Raw genomic sequence first — 16343 nt, 5'->3', positions numbered from 1 at the left:
TTCCTCTGTTAGACACCAAATGCCCAAGCACTATCCCTTCCTGAACCATGAAATGACATTTTTCCCAGTTTAACACAAGGTCAGTATCTGCACATCGCTGCAAAACTTTAGAAAGGTTAGCCAAGCATATGTCAAATGAAGATCCAAAAACAGAAAAGTCATCCATAAAAACCTCTATTATATCTTCAATAAAATATGAGAAGATTGCCATCATACACCTTTGAAAAGTGGTTGGTGCATTACACAACCCAAACGGCATCCTTCTATAAGCAAAGGTTCCATATGGACAAGTAAAAGTGGTTTTCTCTTAATCATTTGGATGGATAGGGATTTGGAAAAATCCCAAATACCCATCTAAATAGCAAAAATAAGAATGCCTAGCCAGTCTTTCTAACATTTGATTAATGAAGGGAAGTGGAAAATGATCTTTTCTAGTGGCAATATTTAATTTTCTGTAATCTATGCACATTCGCCAACTAGTCACTATTCTAGTGGGAATTAATTCATTATTTTCATTTTTGACTACTGTCATTCTACCTTTTTTAGGGACAACATGGACTGGACTCACCTAAGTACTGTCTGAGATAGGATATATGATCCCTGCATCAAGCAACTTCAAAATTTCTTTTTTAACAACTTCTTTCATATTTGGGTTCAACCTCCTCTGATGTTCAATAGATGGCTTACAATTTTCTTCCAAAATAATTCTGTGTATGCAAAAGTATGGACTTATTCCCTTAATGTCATCTATGGTGTATCCTAAAACTTTCCTAAATTACCTCAACACTCTTAACAACTTATCAACCTCTAAAGTGCTCAAGTTTGCATTTATAATTACTGGATAAGTGTTATTGGGGCCAAGAAATTCATACCTGAGCTGAGAAGGAAGTTATTTAAGTTTTACCTTAGGTGCATCTTCTTCCTTGAATGATGGTTGCTTAGATTCAACTTTTTCCTTTTGTGTGAGTTGAAAAACTAGAGCAAAAATGAATGGTAGACTACCCTCTAAATGTTGAGCATATGCAGCCACATGGGGGTTGTCATAGTCTATGCTTCCTCCATGAACCAAGTAATTTTCAAGTGGATCTTCCAGATATCTCTTTCTGAAGTGTTCTTCAACCAGCTCATCAATGATATCAATTCTCAAACAAGTGTCAGCTTCAGAATGATGCTTCTTCATAGTGTTATTAATATTGAAAACCAATTGATCTTCACCAACTCTAAGAGTTAATTTTTCTTCCTTAACATCAATCAATGCTCCTGTTGTAGCTAGAAAGGGCCTTCCCAAGATAATTGGGATATTAGAATCCTCTTCCATGTCCAGGATGACAAAGTCAATAGGTATATAGAACTTCCCAACCTTTAGAGGCACATTTTCCAAAATCCCTTAAGGATATTTAATTGATCTGTCAGCTAACTGAAGAGATATGTGAGTTGGCTTAAGATCTCCCATATTGAGCTTCTCATAAATGGAGAGGGGCATAAGGCTAACACTAGCCCCTAAATCACATAAAGCTTTTGTGGAACACGACTCCCCAAAATGACATGGAATTGAAAAACTTCCGGGGTCTTTAAGCTTAGGAGGAAGTTTCTTCTGGATTATGGCACTACATTCTTCTGTCAAAGCTATAGTTTCATGGTCTTCAAGTTTCCTCTTATTTGAGAGAATTTCTTTTAAGAGTTTTGCATAAGAGGGCATTTGTGAAAGAGCATCAATAAAAGGCACATTTATGTATAGCTTTTTCAAAACATCTAAGAACTTTCCAAATTGCTTATCAAGCTTGGCTTTTTGAAATCTTTGTGGAAAGGGAAGTTGTGGTTTGTAAGGCTCTGGAGGTATATACTTCTCTTCCTTCTCTTCAATTTTCTCTTTACCTTTTTCTACACTTTCTTTCTCACTTTCTTGTTTTTCACTCTCATCAATTTCTTTCTCATTTTCTCTCTTCTCACTATTTTCACTTTTCTCATTATTTACAACCTTCCCACTTCTTAAAGTAATAGCTTGACACTGCTCTCTTGGGTTTTCTGATTGACTTAGAAGTTTTCCAAAAGACTTGGTACCTGAGGAAGATGCTTGTTGTGCAATCTGATTTTCCAACATTCTGTTATGTGTTTGCATTTGTTCCAGCCTTGCTTTCATCTCTCTCATCTCTTCATCACGCTTAGTTTGGTTAGCAAGAATCTATTATAATAAAGCTTCTGTGGTGGAACTTTGTTCTTGCTGTTTTGATGAAGGTGCAGGATTCATGTTTCTCTGCTGAAAAGTAGGCAATGGTTGCCTATTTTGCTGATATGGAATTCCTTGTTGCTGTTGTGGTTGAAGATTCTGATTTGGGACTTTAATTTGCTGATTTCCTTATGAAAAGTTGGGATGATTCCTCTAAGTTGGATTATAAGTTTGAGAGTAAGGATTCCCCATTTGTTTGTTTCCATAATTACCAACATATGCAGCTTGCTCTCCATAGTCTACTCCACAGCTGGTAGTTCCTTCTGCATAAGTAACTTGTTGTGAACTTCCAGATGATGATGATGAACTCACCAACATACTTAAATCTTCCATCTTCTTAGCCAAAACATTTATAAGTGCATCAAACTTTGCATTAATCATGTTGAATGGATTAAGGTCATACATTCTAGCAGCTTGCCTCTTTTGAGTTGGAGTTGGTCCTCTTGGACTACTCCAAAGATGAGTATTCTTTGCAATTTTCTCCAATAGCTCATAAGCTTCATCTTCATGCTTCATAATAAATTCTCCTCCTGTTTGAGCATCAATAATCCCTCTAATTGCAGGAGTAACATTGGTGTAAAAATTCTGATTTATCATCCATTTTGGAATGGCATGATGTGGGCATTGTCTCTCTAATTACTTCCATCTCATCCATGATTCATAGAGAGTTTCATCTTTTCTTAGTCTGAAAGCTGTCATTTGATTCATCAATTCTTGAGTTTTTCCAGGTGGAAAATATTGTGCAAGAAATGCATCAGTGAGTTGCTCCCAATTTGTAATAGAGTTGTTCCCTTGTGCAGAATCAAGCCAATCCAATGCTCTATCCTTTAAAGAGAATGGGAATAGCTTCAATCTTGCTGCATCATCAGATACTCCAGGTTATTTTTGCTTATCACAAATCATAGCAAACTTCTTTAAATGTGTGTGTGGATTTTCAGAAGGATGTCCCCCAATTTGGGAGTTTTGAATCATTTGAAGAACCCCAAAATCCATCTTGTAGTTGATTGCATCAATTCTTGGTCTTGCTATACTCTCTCTCAAGTCATCAAAACGAGGAAAGGCATGATCCATCATACTTCCCCTAGGCACATTAGCATTTACAACTTCTTCACCTTGGGCTGCATTTTCATTGTTTCAATCATTTTCAGCATTACCACCACCAATTCTAATTCTTTCATCAGCCATTTTTGCTTCAATTTCAGTTTCTCTCAAGGCTTCTTTCCTTTTTCTGATTTCTTTCTTGTTGGCTCTACAAAATTTCTCAATTTCAGGATTAAACAATAAGGATGTGTCACTTGTGCTTCTATCTCTTCTCATAAAAGATTAAGAGTACCTAAAAAAAACAAACAAATACAAAATGAAAAGATAACAAAGATAAAACTATAAACAACTAAAATAATCAAGAATTCAATCTTAAACAAACAACTCCCCGGCAACGGCACTAAAAACTTGATGTGGCCCAACCGCAAGTACACGAGTCGTACAAGTAATATAGAAAAGATATCGTTCCCACGAGGAGTTGTGTTAATGATTAAATTTTTGATATAAAAATTGACTAATTTGAACTAATTTTGAAATTAGAGCAATAAATTGATAGATATTGAAGTGTGAAATCTATATATACAAGATTAATAATCTATTCAACAATGTAATGATTTAACTAAATTTGCATCAAATTAAAATAAGCAAATTGAAATATGATAAGATTTAAAATGGCAAGTAATTAAATTTAATTAGAAATTAACAATGATAAAAGAGGCGATTTCGGAGTTCGGGAGTTCATATTCAAGCTATTTTGAGATTTTTAAATTGGTTACCCAATCTTATGGAATTTACAGGTTTTAAGGAGATTAATTCTTAAATCCTTTGAATACTCTTTCGAGTGGGACAAAGAGTGCCTTAATCAATCAATCCTACTTTCGTGGAGTTAAAATTAATCAAGACCCATTAAGTTCCTTAATTAATCTGTAAATCCTCTTAATCCTTAGTCTATTTCTAGATCTAAGTTAATTAAGTCCAATTTCTTGATTATCTATCACAAGGTTTTCTCCTTTCGGTGCCTCAACCATAGATTAAGAACAATACTTAATGGGATCCTACACTAAGCATGTCATTAAGCATACAAGAAATGAATAAAACTCATTAAAACCACAAAATATGGATTACCCAATCAAAATCCACAAAATATCTCAAATATTATATCCCAACTCCAGAATCTAATGAAAACTACTCACTATCTATAATATTTACAAGAAATTCTGAGTTAATATGGAAATAAATCTTAAATCTAAGCTAAGAACTAAGAAACCTAATACAAGAAAGGTAGGAAATAGGGAAGAAAGGAAGAAAAACTCTAAATCTGGTCTAGAAATGGAGAAGTGACGTTTTTGCTCTCTGTTTTCTGACTCTTCCCCTGCTGTTGCTTCTTTTTATGTCTCCTCTTCCTTTCTAAGATGAGATAAGGGCTTATTTATATCTTTTTCTGACAAGTAGCCCCAAAATGGTGTATTTGAGGTGTGTTTTCGTGATGAAATCTTCTGCCAACTCATTATGAAGACTCTATGAAACTGCATAAGTGGACTGCATAAGTTGTGCAATCTCTTATGCAGTTTTCGGCAGGTTTCTGGGCCCTCTGTGTGAAGCTGCATAAGCAAGGAGTAAGTCTGCATAAGTCATGCAGTGACTTATGACTTATGCAGATTTCGGCAGGAATAGAAAAATTGCTTCTTCTCCCTATGCAGAACTGCACAACTTATGCGGCAAGTTATGCGCAATTTGGCCATCGCATAATTCAACTTTCAAACTTGTTTTTGATATCTTTGGCTGTAGAAATCACTCCTCACTAGCATAATTTCTTTTTTAGTCCCTCAAAAATGCCATTTTTCCTACAAAACAAAGTAAAATTATAAATTAATCAAAAAATTAACAATCATGAAAAACTATCTAAATAACTAATAAAATTAGCTAAAAGTGACTAACAATCAAATAAAATGGCCATAAAATTAAATCTAAGTGACTATGCAAAATGCATGTATCACTTCATCACCATCGTTTTACAAGTTTCATTGATGGTTTTCTTCTCTTCTTTCTTTCTAGGCTTAGATTTATCTTCGATCGTCTTTCTCAAGGTTGAATTCCAGTAATTCTTGATCTCATTGTCTGTTCGCCCTGGAAGACTTCCAGCTATTAAAGACCATCTGCAAGCAAATTTAACCGTCAAGAAATATATCAATGCATGCATATCAAATTAATATAAAGTTTGCAGGTTGGAACCTGTTTCCTAGGAGCTTATGGAGCCTGCTAATGAGATCTTCTTCATCCTCTGTAATGTTCCCCCTGTTAATATCTGGTCTAAGATAATTCAACCAGCGAAGCCCGCAACTCTTCCCACATCTCGAGTCCTATACAAGTATATATAGAATTTGTCAGCTAGTTAATTGGGCATTGATAATAACACATTCGTACACTAAAATAAATTGAAAAATGTTGCGAAAAGCTGAAGTTACCGGTTTCCTTAGCAGCCTTGCCCCACTTCCCTTCACCATGATTTCTAACGTATTATAAAAGAAGCTGGTCCTCATCAGAAGTCTAAGCTCCTCTGTTTAGCTCCCCTTTTGGGCAAGGATTTCTACCCATTTTAGAAATCTGTCTCCTTTCTCTGATGAGAGTTGCGTGTAATTGCATTAAGTTGTTTGAGAAAAGGACTATTTATAGAGTACTTTTTATGGAAATGCCAAAGTCCAGTTTTACCTCTTTAACTTATGGCTAATAGTCATATTTAATTAGTTCCTACAAAAATTTACAATTAAATAAGCATTTCATATTTTAGTTTCCGCTTCATAAATCCCATATAATTAAAGTTAAAAAATTATGTGTTTTGTCATCATTAAAATAATAAAATATTATCAATTAGCTTTAATTCAGTAATATTTGAGTGAAATTTTAAATTTAAATTCTTATTGTAATTAATTATACCATAATAATTATAATAATAAATCAATAACCTATTCGACTCACAAGGCAAAAACCTATCCCGTTTCTTTCTAATTTTTTAATTTTTTAAGTTTCAATCCAAAGATCTCATGTCTTCTTTCTCATTTATCTTCTTACATTCCAATCGAAACAACCATTAATTAGCATGGCAGCACTACGCTACCACAAGTCATCTCTCTCCTCAGCCGCCTTCACGCCTACAAAGTTATCTTGTGGTCTCTCTCAACCTTCTATTCAATTTAGTTCATTTCTTATTTCGAGTTAAATTAACTTAAAATTTTCAATTTAAACTCAATTTAATTTTGTAATCATAACGTGAAATTCACAGGCCAAGCATAATATTTGCCCTCATACTTATTGGGCATTTTAAACCATTTTCACATAATTTAATAAAATAATACAATAAAAAAATAAAATATGTAGAAAGAGATGATTCTCATTGATTTCAATTAATCTGTACATGGGTATATATATACAATTGATTCCTATAATTGTGTTCTACTAATTAGGAAGAAATCCTAAATAAGAAATCCTAAATAGAAATACAGAATACAAAATATACAGAAAAATAATATAGTGATTGACTTTCCATAACATAGTGATTGACTTTCCATAACACTCCCCCTCAAGTTGGAGCATAGATGTTAATCATGCCCAACTTGTTACAAATGTAGTCAATCCTAGCTCCATTCAGAGCTTTTGTGAAAATATCTCCTAACTGCTCTCCAGTTTTGATGTGTCCTGTTGAGATGATCTGTTGTTGAATCTTTTCACGAATAAAATGACAATCAATCTCAACATGTTTGGTTCGCTCATGAAACACCGGATTAGAAGCAATATGAAGAGCAGCTTGATTATCACACCACAATTTCACAGGCAGGGAGGTCTTAAAACCTGTCTCATCTAGTAATTGAAGTATCCACATTACCTCACATACTGATTGTGCCATGGCTCTGTATTCGGATTCAGCACTAGATCGAGAAACTACACTCTGCTTCTTGCTTCTCCAAGACACCAAATTTCCTCCAATAAAAACGCAATATCCAGTAGTTGACCTCCTGTCAACCTTAGATCCAGCCCAGTCGGCATCTGAAAAACATTCAACATTCAAATGCCCATGATTACCATATAGCAAACCTCTTCCTGGAGCGCCCTTCAGATAACACAAGATTTGTTCTAAGGCTTTCCAATGAGCAACAGTTGGGGAAGACATAAACTGACTTACCACACTAACGGCATAAGCAATGTCAGGACGAGTGACTGTAAGGTAGTTCAATTTTCCTACCAATCTCCTGATTCTCTGGATCTTCAAACAACTCACTATCCCTACTAACAGTTGTAAAGTTGGAGTCATTGGTGCGCTACAAGGCTTAGCACCTAATTTTCCTGTCTCTGTCAATAGATCGAGGACATATTTTCTTTGAGACAAGAAAATACCCTTCTTACTTCTCATAACTTCGATACCCAAGAAATACTTTAACAATCCCAAGTCTTTGGTCTGAAACTGAGTTTGGAGGAAGGTTTTAAGAGATGAAATACCTGCAGAGTCACTCCCAGTGATGACAATGTCATCCACATAGACTACCAAGAGAATTAGACCAGCCTCAGATTGCCTATAAAATACTGAGTGATCACACTTACTCTTTTGCATACCAAATTCATGCACTGCTTCACTGAATCTCCCAAACCATGCCCTAGGACTTTGTTTCAAGCCATAAAGAGACTTTCGAAGCCTACAAACTTTACCCAACTCCCCCTGAGCAACAAACCCAGGTGGTTGCTCCATATACACCTCCTCCTGAAGATCACCATGAAGGAAAGCATTCTTGATATCCAATTGATGCAGGGGCCAATCATATGTAGCTGCTAAAGAGATAAACAAGCGAATAGAAGTAAGTTTAGCTACAGGAGAAAAAGTATCAGAGTAATCAACCCCATATGTCTGAGCATATCCTTTTGCTATAAGGCGTGCTTTTAACCTAGCCACAGAACCATCAGGATTTACCTCATCAGATATACCCATTTACAACCAATAGCTTTCTTACCAGTGGGTAAAGGCAATAGTTCCCATGTACCATTAGCATCTAAAGCCTCCATTTCCTCTTTCATAGCATCACACCAGCCAGGATGAGACAGTGCCTCATTAACAGTATTAGGGATAGTAACAGAGTCTAAAGAAGTAACGAAACACCGAGAACAAGAAGACAATTGATTATAAGAAACAAAAGAAGAGATAGGGTAAGTACATGAACGTTTACCTTTACGAAGAGCAATGGGTAAGTCTAGATCAGAATCATGATCGATGAGGTACGTGATTTCCCAACGAAGTAGCTGGTGGAGGATCTGAGTCAGGAATCTCCAATCTCCTGGAATAAACATGAACAATGGGAGGTCGAGTAGGTCTAGAGACAGAAGGAACAGGCTGTGGGAGAGTACTAGACATTGGTTGGACACTATATATTAAGAGATCATCCTCCTCCCCCTGACTCTCATACACAGATGATGGAGGAAAAAATGGAGTGGACTCAAAAAATGTGACATCTGCAGAAACAAGATAACGATTAAGAGTAGGAGAGAAACAACGGTACCCTTTTTTGGAGCCGGGAGTACCCAAGGAAGACACATTTGAGAGATTTTGGATCCAATTTAGTAACCTGTGGACGAACATCACGCACAAAACAGGTACAACCAAAAATACGGGGTTCAATAGGGAACAAAGATTTTGTAGGAAACAAAGTAGTATAAGGAATATCCCCATTATGGACAGAAGACGGCATACGATTGATCAAAAACATGCCGTGGAAATCGCATCCGCCCAAAAGTGTTTAGGTACTTTCATCCGAAAAAAAGAGCACGAGTTACCTCAAGAAGATGACGATTTTTCTTTCACCACGCCATTTTGGGATGGGGTATCCACACAGAAGACTGATGAAGAATGCCATTTTGTGTCATATAAGGCTGAAATTGTCTTTGAAAAGTATTCTTTGGAATTTTCACTTCTTAATATGCTCATATAAATATTAAATTGAGTTTTGATTTCATTACAAAAGGCACAAAAGATAGAAAACAACTCAGAACGATTTTTCATTAAATATAACCAGGTAACACGAGAGTAATCATCAACAAAAGTAACAAAATAATGAAATCCAGTTTTAGATGTAACAGAACAAGGACCCCAAACATCAGAATGAACTACCTCAAAAGGAGATGAAGCCCGTTTATTGACTCTAGACACAGAAGGCAAATGATGATGTTTTGCAAACTGACACGACTCACATTCTAGTACTGATAAAGACTGAAATTGAGGACACAGCTTCTTCATGGTAGACAAAGAAGGATGACCCAATCTACAATGAGCTTCAAGAGGTGTTAAGGTACTGGAGCAAACAAGCGACCGCGGTACATGATTTTCCAGAATGTAGAGACCACCTGACTCGCGTCCTCTACCAATAATCTGCTTCGTCGTAAGATCCTGAAACAAACACTGGTCAAGAAAAAAGGAAACATAACAATTTAAGGTACGAGTAAGTTTACTAACAGAAAGTAGATTAAAAGAGAATTTTGGTAGACACAAAACAGAAGACAAAGAAATTGACAAAGTCGGGTTCGCAGTTCCAGAACCCATGACACAAGAAGTAGAACCATCAGCTAAAGTAACAGTAGAGGAAGTGAGATTAGACTGAAAAGCAGATAGAAGACTAGAATTACCTGTCATGTGATCTGTCACACCAGAATCAATAACCCATTTGGATGAAGAAGACACAAGGCATGTAGTAGATTTACCTGACTCAGCGATCGCAGTGACAGGGGAACTGGTAGGCTTTAGAGATGCCTGATACTGGGAAAATTGTGCAAAATCCTCTGCAGATATCAAAATAGTTTTCTCAGAGGAAGATACTGTAGAATTCTCTGCTGCCATATTTGCCATCTGTGATCGCTGATTTTTTCTCTGAAGTTGCGGACAATTATATTTTGTATGGTCAGGCTCATGGAAATAATAACAAATGACTCCTCTTGAGTCCTGATTAGAACTAGCCTCTCCATTACGTTGATTACTTCTGTTGCCTGTAATTCCTCCTCTACTTCCTCTTCTATTACCCTGTTGTCCATTTGGATTACGGCTAATAAGAGCACTACTGGCAGGCTGTGAAGATTGAGTACTCTCTGTACGAAGGACTCGTGTGAACGTTTCATGCAAAGAGGAAATCTCAGAACTGGAGAGGATCTGAGATTTAGCAGTCTCATACTCTGAAGGAAGGCCTGCAAGAAAACTCATAACAGCCAGTTGCTCCCGTTGGGCCTGCTGAACTTTCACATCAGGACTAAAAGGCAACAATACATTAAGTTCCTCATATACCCGTTTAAAATCCATAAAATAAGCCGTGAGAGACTTATCCTCTTCTCAAAGACGTAGAATGCCTTACAAACATCATAAATACGGGAGATATTCCCTTTACCAGAATACAGAAAATCTAAGTAATCCATCAATTCCTTAACAAATTCACAGTGATTAATTAAACTAATTACCTCACTATGAATCGAGTTCCGAAGCTGCAAAAACAACCGAGCATCCTCCCTTAGCCAAGTTTGTCGTGTATCATCAGTGGGTGGATCTTTAGTAAGGTGATCATCCTTATCAATGCTACGCAAATAGACCCTAACAGTCTTACTCCACTCCAGGTAATTCGAACCATTAAGTTTGTGTTCCGTGATTTTAGTCATCATTGGAATCACATCAGAAATAACATTCTTATTGTCTGCCATTTGTTGAGACAAATAAAACTAACCGAAACGCTAATCCAAAGTGCTTATAGCAGCAAAATAACCCAAAATCACAAATCAAGCAAATACCAAAATAGGATCTGAGAGCCAAACCTCAGAAGTCCTTTAATGGTTATCTTTGGATCGCAACAAAGACACGCAGTGGTGGAATGAGGGGGTTGAGACGACGCCGGCGATGTTGATCGGGGTTGAAACGGCCGGTCGGCGGCCAAGGTCTCTCCTGAGCTGGGTAGTGAGAATAAATAGTCATCCTAGATTGATGACCTGCTCTGATACCATGTAGAAAGAGATGATTCTCATTGATTTCAATTAATCTGTACATGGGTATATATATACAATTGATTCCTATAATTGTGTTCTACTAATTAGGAAGAAATCCTAAATAGAAATACAGAATACAAAATATACAGAAAAATAATATAGTGATTGACTTTCCATAACATAGTGATTGACTTTCCATAACAAAATACAATAAAATAAATAAAAAATTATTTTATATTTTATATAATTAATTAAAATAGATTATTATATTTTTTTAAGCAATATAAGAATTTTATTAATAGATAAGAACTTAACCTACCATGCCATGATAGGAGACAAGATTATTATACTTTTAATAATAAAAAATTATTTTAGTGATTTTATTATTTTTTTTAATTTATTAAAACTGGATGAAATTCGACATATCCAACAAGTAAAAGAGTCAAATTGAGTATTAATCCTTGTACAATTCAACTAACATATCAAACAAATAAAAGAGTCAAATTGAGCATTAATCCTAATAGAATTCAACTCATGCACCTTGTGTTTCTTGATTTTTTAGGTTAAATAGAGTTTAAATTGACATTTCTTGTGTAATTTAATTAATACTAGAATATAGGCTAAATTAAACAAACTCAATAAATGCAAGGGATAAATTGAATATTTAGTTCAAAATTTTTTTGCGAGATTGATTATTTTATGGGTTTTGAATAAAGATTTTAAATATTTTGTGATTAAGAGTAAATTATTTCCTTATGGATGAATGATTAAAGGTAGTTTTTTCCTTGTATTTTAGGGTTTTTTTTTTTTACGACTTAAAATGTAAAAGAAATTATTTATCAAAATTCTTTACTAATTTTTTTAATAGCATTAATTAATGCTGTTAATTTTTAAAAATGTAAAAAATATATTTAATAGCGTTTTTTTTTAAATAGCTATTGTATTTATTAATTGACCATAAATCTATTTATTAGCTTTTAGCCCTTGCGAAAATGTTATCGATAGGATGTGATTAATGCAAGACAACCTTGGAATTGATCATATGAAACCAAAATGCTGATTTGAAATTTTTTAGTTGCATTGTTTTGCCTCGTGGAATCTCTGAATCACATGATATAATTTATTTTACAAATCCTAGCTAATTTGACTATGTTGTAATTTACATATTATTAATTTATTTGTTTTTAAATGATAAGATTTTTTTTTAACTGGGGTGGAAATTTTTTTCTCATTTCATTAAGTCGAATTTATGATTAATTTTTTATTCATTTAAAATGATTAGAACTTGAATTCGAAGTAATTTTAAAGATGATTATAATATTATTATGTAAAAATTAATTAACTAATAATGAGTTAAATTTATCTAAAACTTCATTTATGAACTTTCTTGTGTAATTTCTTTAGAATTAATTCAAAATTTGAATGTATAATTAGCAAAAATATTTAAATATTTTTAAATAATTTATATTACAATGATTGTAATCTTTGTATTTAAACAATTGTATGCTTTATTATATATTTAAATAATTATAATTATAAAATATTTACATACTTTATAAAATATATAATTATTATATAATAAACAATTACTTAATATAATTGTAGGAGCTTATAAAAAAAATTGATTTTAGAAATTATTTTATTAATAAAAAAAATTTAAATGATTAAATTATTTTAAATTGGTTCAATTTGAATGGCAGAATCTAATATGTTAATAAAATCAAAATTTAGCTATTATATTGCTTTTCATGATAAATACATTAAAAAATATGTGATTTTATTATATCTCAAGAACTAATTTATAATTTATCTAATATTTTGAATTCAATTTTACAATAAAATTGGGGCTCTATGAAAGGTGATTATTTTTTCTAAGCGAAAATTTGACATATATATATGCGTTTGTTTTTGTGAGTGGATAGAGAAATGATATTACTAATAAATGAAACCTTAAATGTTAATTTAGTGGAAAATTAAACAGGAAAATTATTATTTAATCTATATATTTTAATGAAACTAATTATTTAATTTATGTATTTAAAAAAAATACAATATTTAATCCCTATATTTTACTTCCAATAAACTATTTAGTTTCTCCATCAAATTTTCCGTTAGTCAATAATATTAAACTATTATCTAGTTCCTCTATTTTAAAGAAACTAATTAGTTAAATCCTATATTTTGATAAACACTATTATTTAGTCCTGTTGTCAAATTTTCCATTAGTCAATATAGTAAAACTACTATTTAGTTCCTTTATTTTAAGAAAACTAATTAGTTGACTCATATATTTTAAAAAGCACAACTATTTAGTCTCTTTATTTTAATAAAATTAATTAGTTGATCCCTATATTATGAAACATACAATATTTTAAAAAATATATTCTTGGATAAAAAATGAAAATTTTACTATGTGAAAACTAAATTTGAATTTATATATTTTTTTAAATTGTTCAAGTATTTTTTAACCAATTTTTTGGACATTATTTTTGTGTTTTCTCTACTCGAAAATAATTTTTCTTAATTACTTAGAAATTTAAAGGAATTAATTAATCTTTTTGTGAAAACAACTTGTGTCTTTTTTATCAAAAGATGAAAAATAGATTAAAAAAATGAAGAGAAGAAGAAACATGAGGAGAGAGAAATAAAAGAGGGTAAGAGAGAAATAAGGGAGAGAAGATTAGGGTAGTTTATGTATAAAAAAAAATTATAGAACTAAATATTTAACGAAACTAAATTATAGGGACTAACTAATGTGTTTTTCAAAATAAATGGACTAACTAATTAGTTTTACTAAAATAGAGGGATTAAATAGTAATTTGATCAGTATTGACAAATAGAAAAATTGACGAATGGACTATATAGTTTAACAAAGGTAAATACAATGACTAAATAGTATATTTTTCAAAATATAGGAACCAAATAATTAGTTTCATTAAAATGCAGAGACTAAATAATAATTTTTCTTTTTAACAATACATTATTTCCATAGGAAAATTACTATTTAGTTTTTGTATTTTAATAAAACTAACTACTTAGTCCTGTATTTTGAGAAATACACTATTTAGTCTATATATTTTACTTTTATTAAATTATTTAGTCCATCCATCAAAATTTTCATTATTCATGATATTCAATTACTATTTAGTTCATCTATTTTAAGAAAACTTATTAGTTGATCGCTATTTTTTAAAAAATATTACTATTTAGTCTCTTTATTTTAGTAAAACTAATTAGTTGGTCCATGTATTTTGAATAATATATTATTGGATAAAAATAGAAATTTTAATATGTGGAGACTAAATTTGAATTTATATTTTTTTTTCATTTTTGTGTGTTTCTTTACTGAAAAATATTTTTTCTTGATTATTTATAAATTTAAGAAAACTGATTAATTTTTTTGTATAAACAGCTTGTACCATTTTTATCAACAGATAAAAACAAAGAGAGAATGAGGGGGGGAGAAGGGTGCGAGTATAGAGAAGAAGAAACATGCAAAGAGAAATAATGGTAGATAAGAGAGAAATAAGAAGGAGAGAATTATGGTAGTTTAAGTATAAAAAATAATTATGGGACTAAATAGTTAAGGAAATCAAATTACAGGAATTAACTAATATGTATTTCTAAAATTAGGTACTAACTAATTAGTTTTATTAAAATAGAAATATTAAACAGTAGTTTTACTAATATTGATTAACGGAAAAATTTACGAAGGAACTAAACAGTTTAACGGAAGTAAAATACGACGACTAAATAATGTATTTTTCAAAATAAAAGGATCAAGTAGTTAGTTTCGTTAAAATATAAAGACTAAATAGTAATTTACCTTATTTCCTTTTTATCCCATTTATTCTTGAGTCTATCCATTCATTTTCAATCAAGTTTTTATTAGTCAATATATTTAAAATAGAGAGAAATTGTCATTACGAGACTATTCAGGTCAAGACTTAAAAAATAGATGAATTATATAGCTGTACAGTAATTAAATGAAATTCAAACTAATAATGTAATCTAAAATTGAATTATGAATTTAAGGCATTTTAGACTTTTCACGTTTTATTAATGCCTATAATAATTGAGGAGTTTAAAGAATAAATTGAACAAAAATATAGAACTAATTAATGTATTTTTAAAAATAAGAGAATCAAGTAATTAACTTTGCTAAAATAGAAAGATAAAATAATAATTTTCCGTTAATTTAATTGATATAGTACCTGTATACATATATAAACTTGAACTTATAAAATTTTTTACAATTCTATTGTAAACTAAAAAGAAATTATCAATTCAAATCTATACTTTATAATTTGTCCAATTACACTCTTCTGTCAATAAAATCGGAAAGGAGTTAATGAAAATGTGACGCCATACATCTTTCTCAATTAACCTAATTTATGCCTTAATTAATTTTAATTAAACAAAAAAAAAAAGATGATTAAAAAAGAAAAAATCTTCATTCTTCTTTCCCCCCCAAACTGAAATATGCTTACTATTTTTCATCTCCTTCAACTTTCTCTATAAATCAAGTGCATTTGTGCAATATCTCTCGATACATTATGAGAAAGTTAACATATGCATGCATTTTGAAAAGAAAATTTTAGAATTATTGTCTCTATCTTGCATTGATTTGAAATTGAGACAGACATCATGTAAGATAAATTCTTACCTTGACTCTGTAACATTATAAATTTTAGACAAAATATATATGATAATATTTATATATAAAATAAATAAATAAAATTTATATATCTATATTTTAAATTATAATAAACTAAATTTAGATAAGCTTTTCCCATGTCGTTAAATTCTAAATAAAACAAGTTCAGAATATCAAGAAAAGGCTGAAGCAATAGGAATCTAATTCCACCTTCTACATAGGCCGGAACAAAACTGTATTTTATTCCAGGATCAATAAACTAATGACAAGCTTAGACTTTGCATATCCCAATATCACATGACATTTCTTGAAAAGGGATTTGTGGAACGTCTCAAACTGATGACGTCCAATAAAATCCAAAGGAACCACATTAATTAAAATAAAACAAATTCAATTCAACTTCAAGAAATCACAGAATAGCAA

General features: G+C 31.8%; 1 protein-coding gene, 1 non-coding gene and 1 pseudogene across 3 annotated transcripts; 1 reads left to right on the top strand and 2 right to left on the bottom strand.

Moving 5' to 3' along the window:
- The first annotated feature begins 2834 nt into the window (after positions 1–2834).
- LOC131179642 (small nucleolar RNA R71) lies at positions 2835–2941 on the top strand. The gene has a single exon (XR_009148531.1). It is a non-coding gene; the product is annotated as a small nucleolar RNA R71 (small nucleolar RNA).
- Positions 2942–5261: 2320 nt separating this feature from the next.
- On the bottom strand, positions 5262–5863 carry LOC110636523 (transcription factor MYB1-like; annotated as a pseudogene).
- Positions 5864–9256: 3393 nt separating this feature from the next.
- LOC131179311 (uncharacterized) lies at positions 9257–10925 on the bottom strand. Of its 2 annotated transcripts, none has more exons than XM_058145857.1 (2): positions 9929–10925; positions 9257–9692 (listed from the first exon to the last, which is right to left on the bottom strand). In XM_058145857.1, exons 1-2 carry the CDS (start codon positions 10590–10592, stop codon positions 9664–9666), a joined length of 693 nt encoding a protein of 230 aa, XP_058001840.1. In that variant the 5' UTR covers positions 10593–10925; the 3' UTR covers positions 9257–9663. The 2 variants fall into 2 exon arrangements, with proteins under 2 accessions (XP_058001840.1, XP_058001841.1); XM_058145858.1 differs by having other exon boundaries at positions 9260–9692; positions 10004–10925.
- Between the last annotated feature and the right edge of the window lie 5418 nt (positions 10926–16343).

The sequence above is a fragment of the Hevea brasiliensis genome, chromosome 4 (assembly GCF_030052815.1).
Source record: "Hevea brasiliensis isolate MT/VB/25A 57/8 chromosome 4, ASM3005281v1, whole genome shotgun sequence".
NCBI lineage: Eukaryota > Viridiplantae > Streptophyta > Magnoliopsida > Malpighiales > Euphorbiaceae > Hevea > Hevea brasiliensis.
This window is presented reverse-complemented; position numbering and strand designations above follow the sequence as displayed.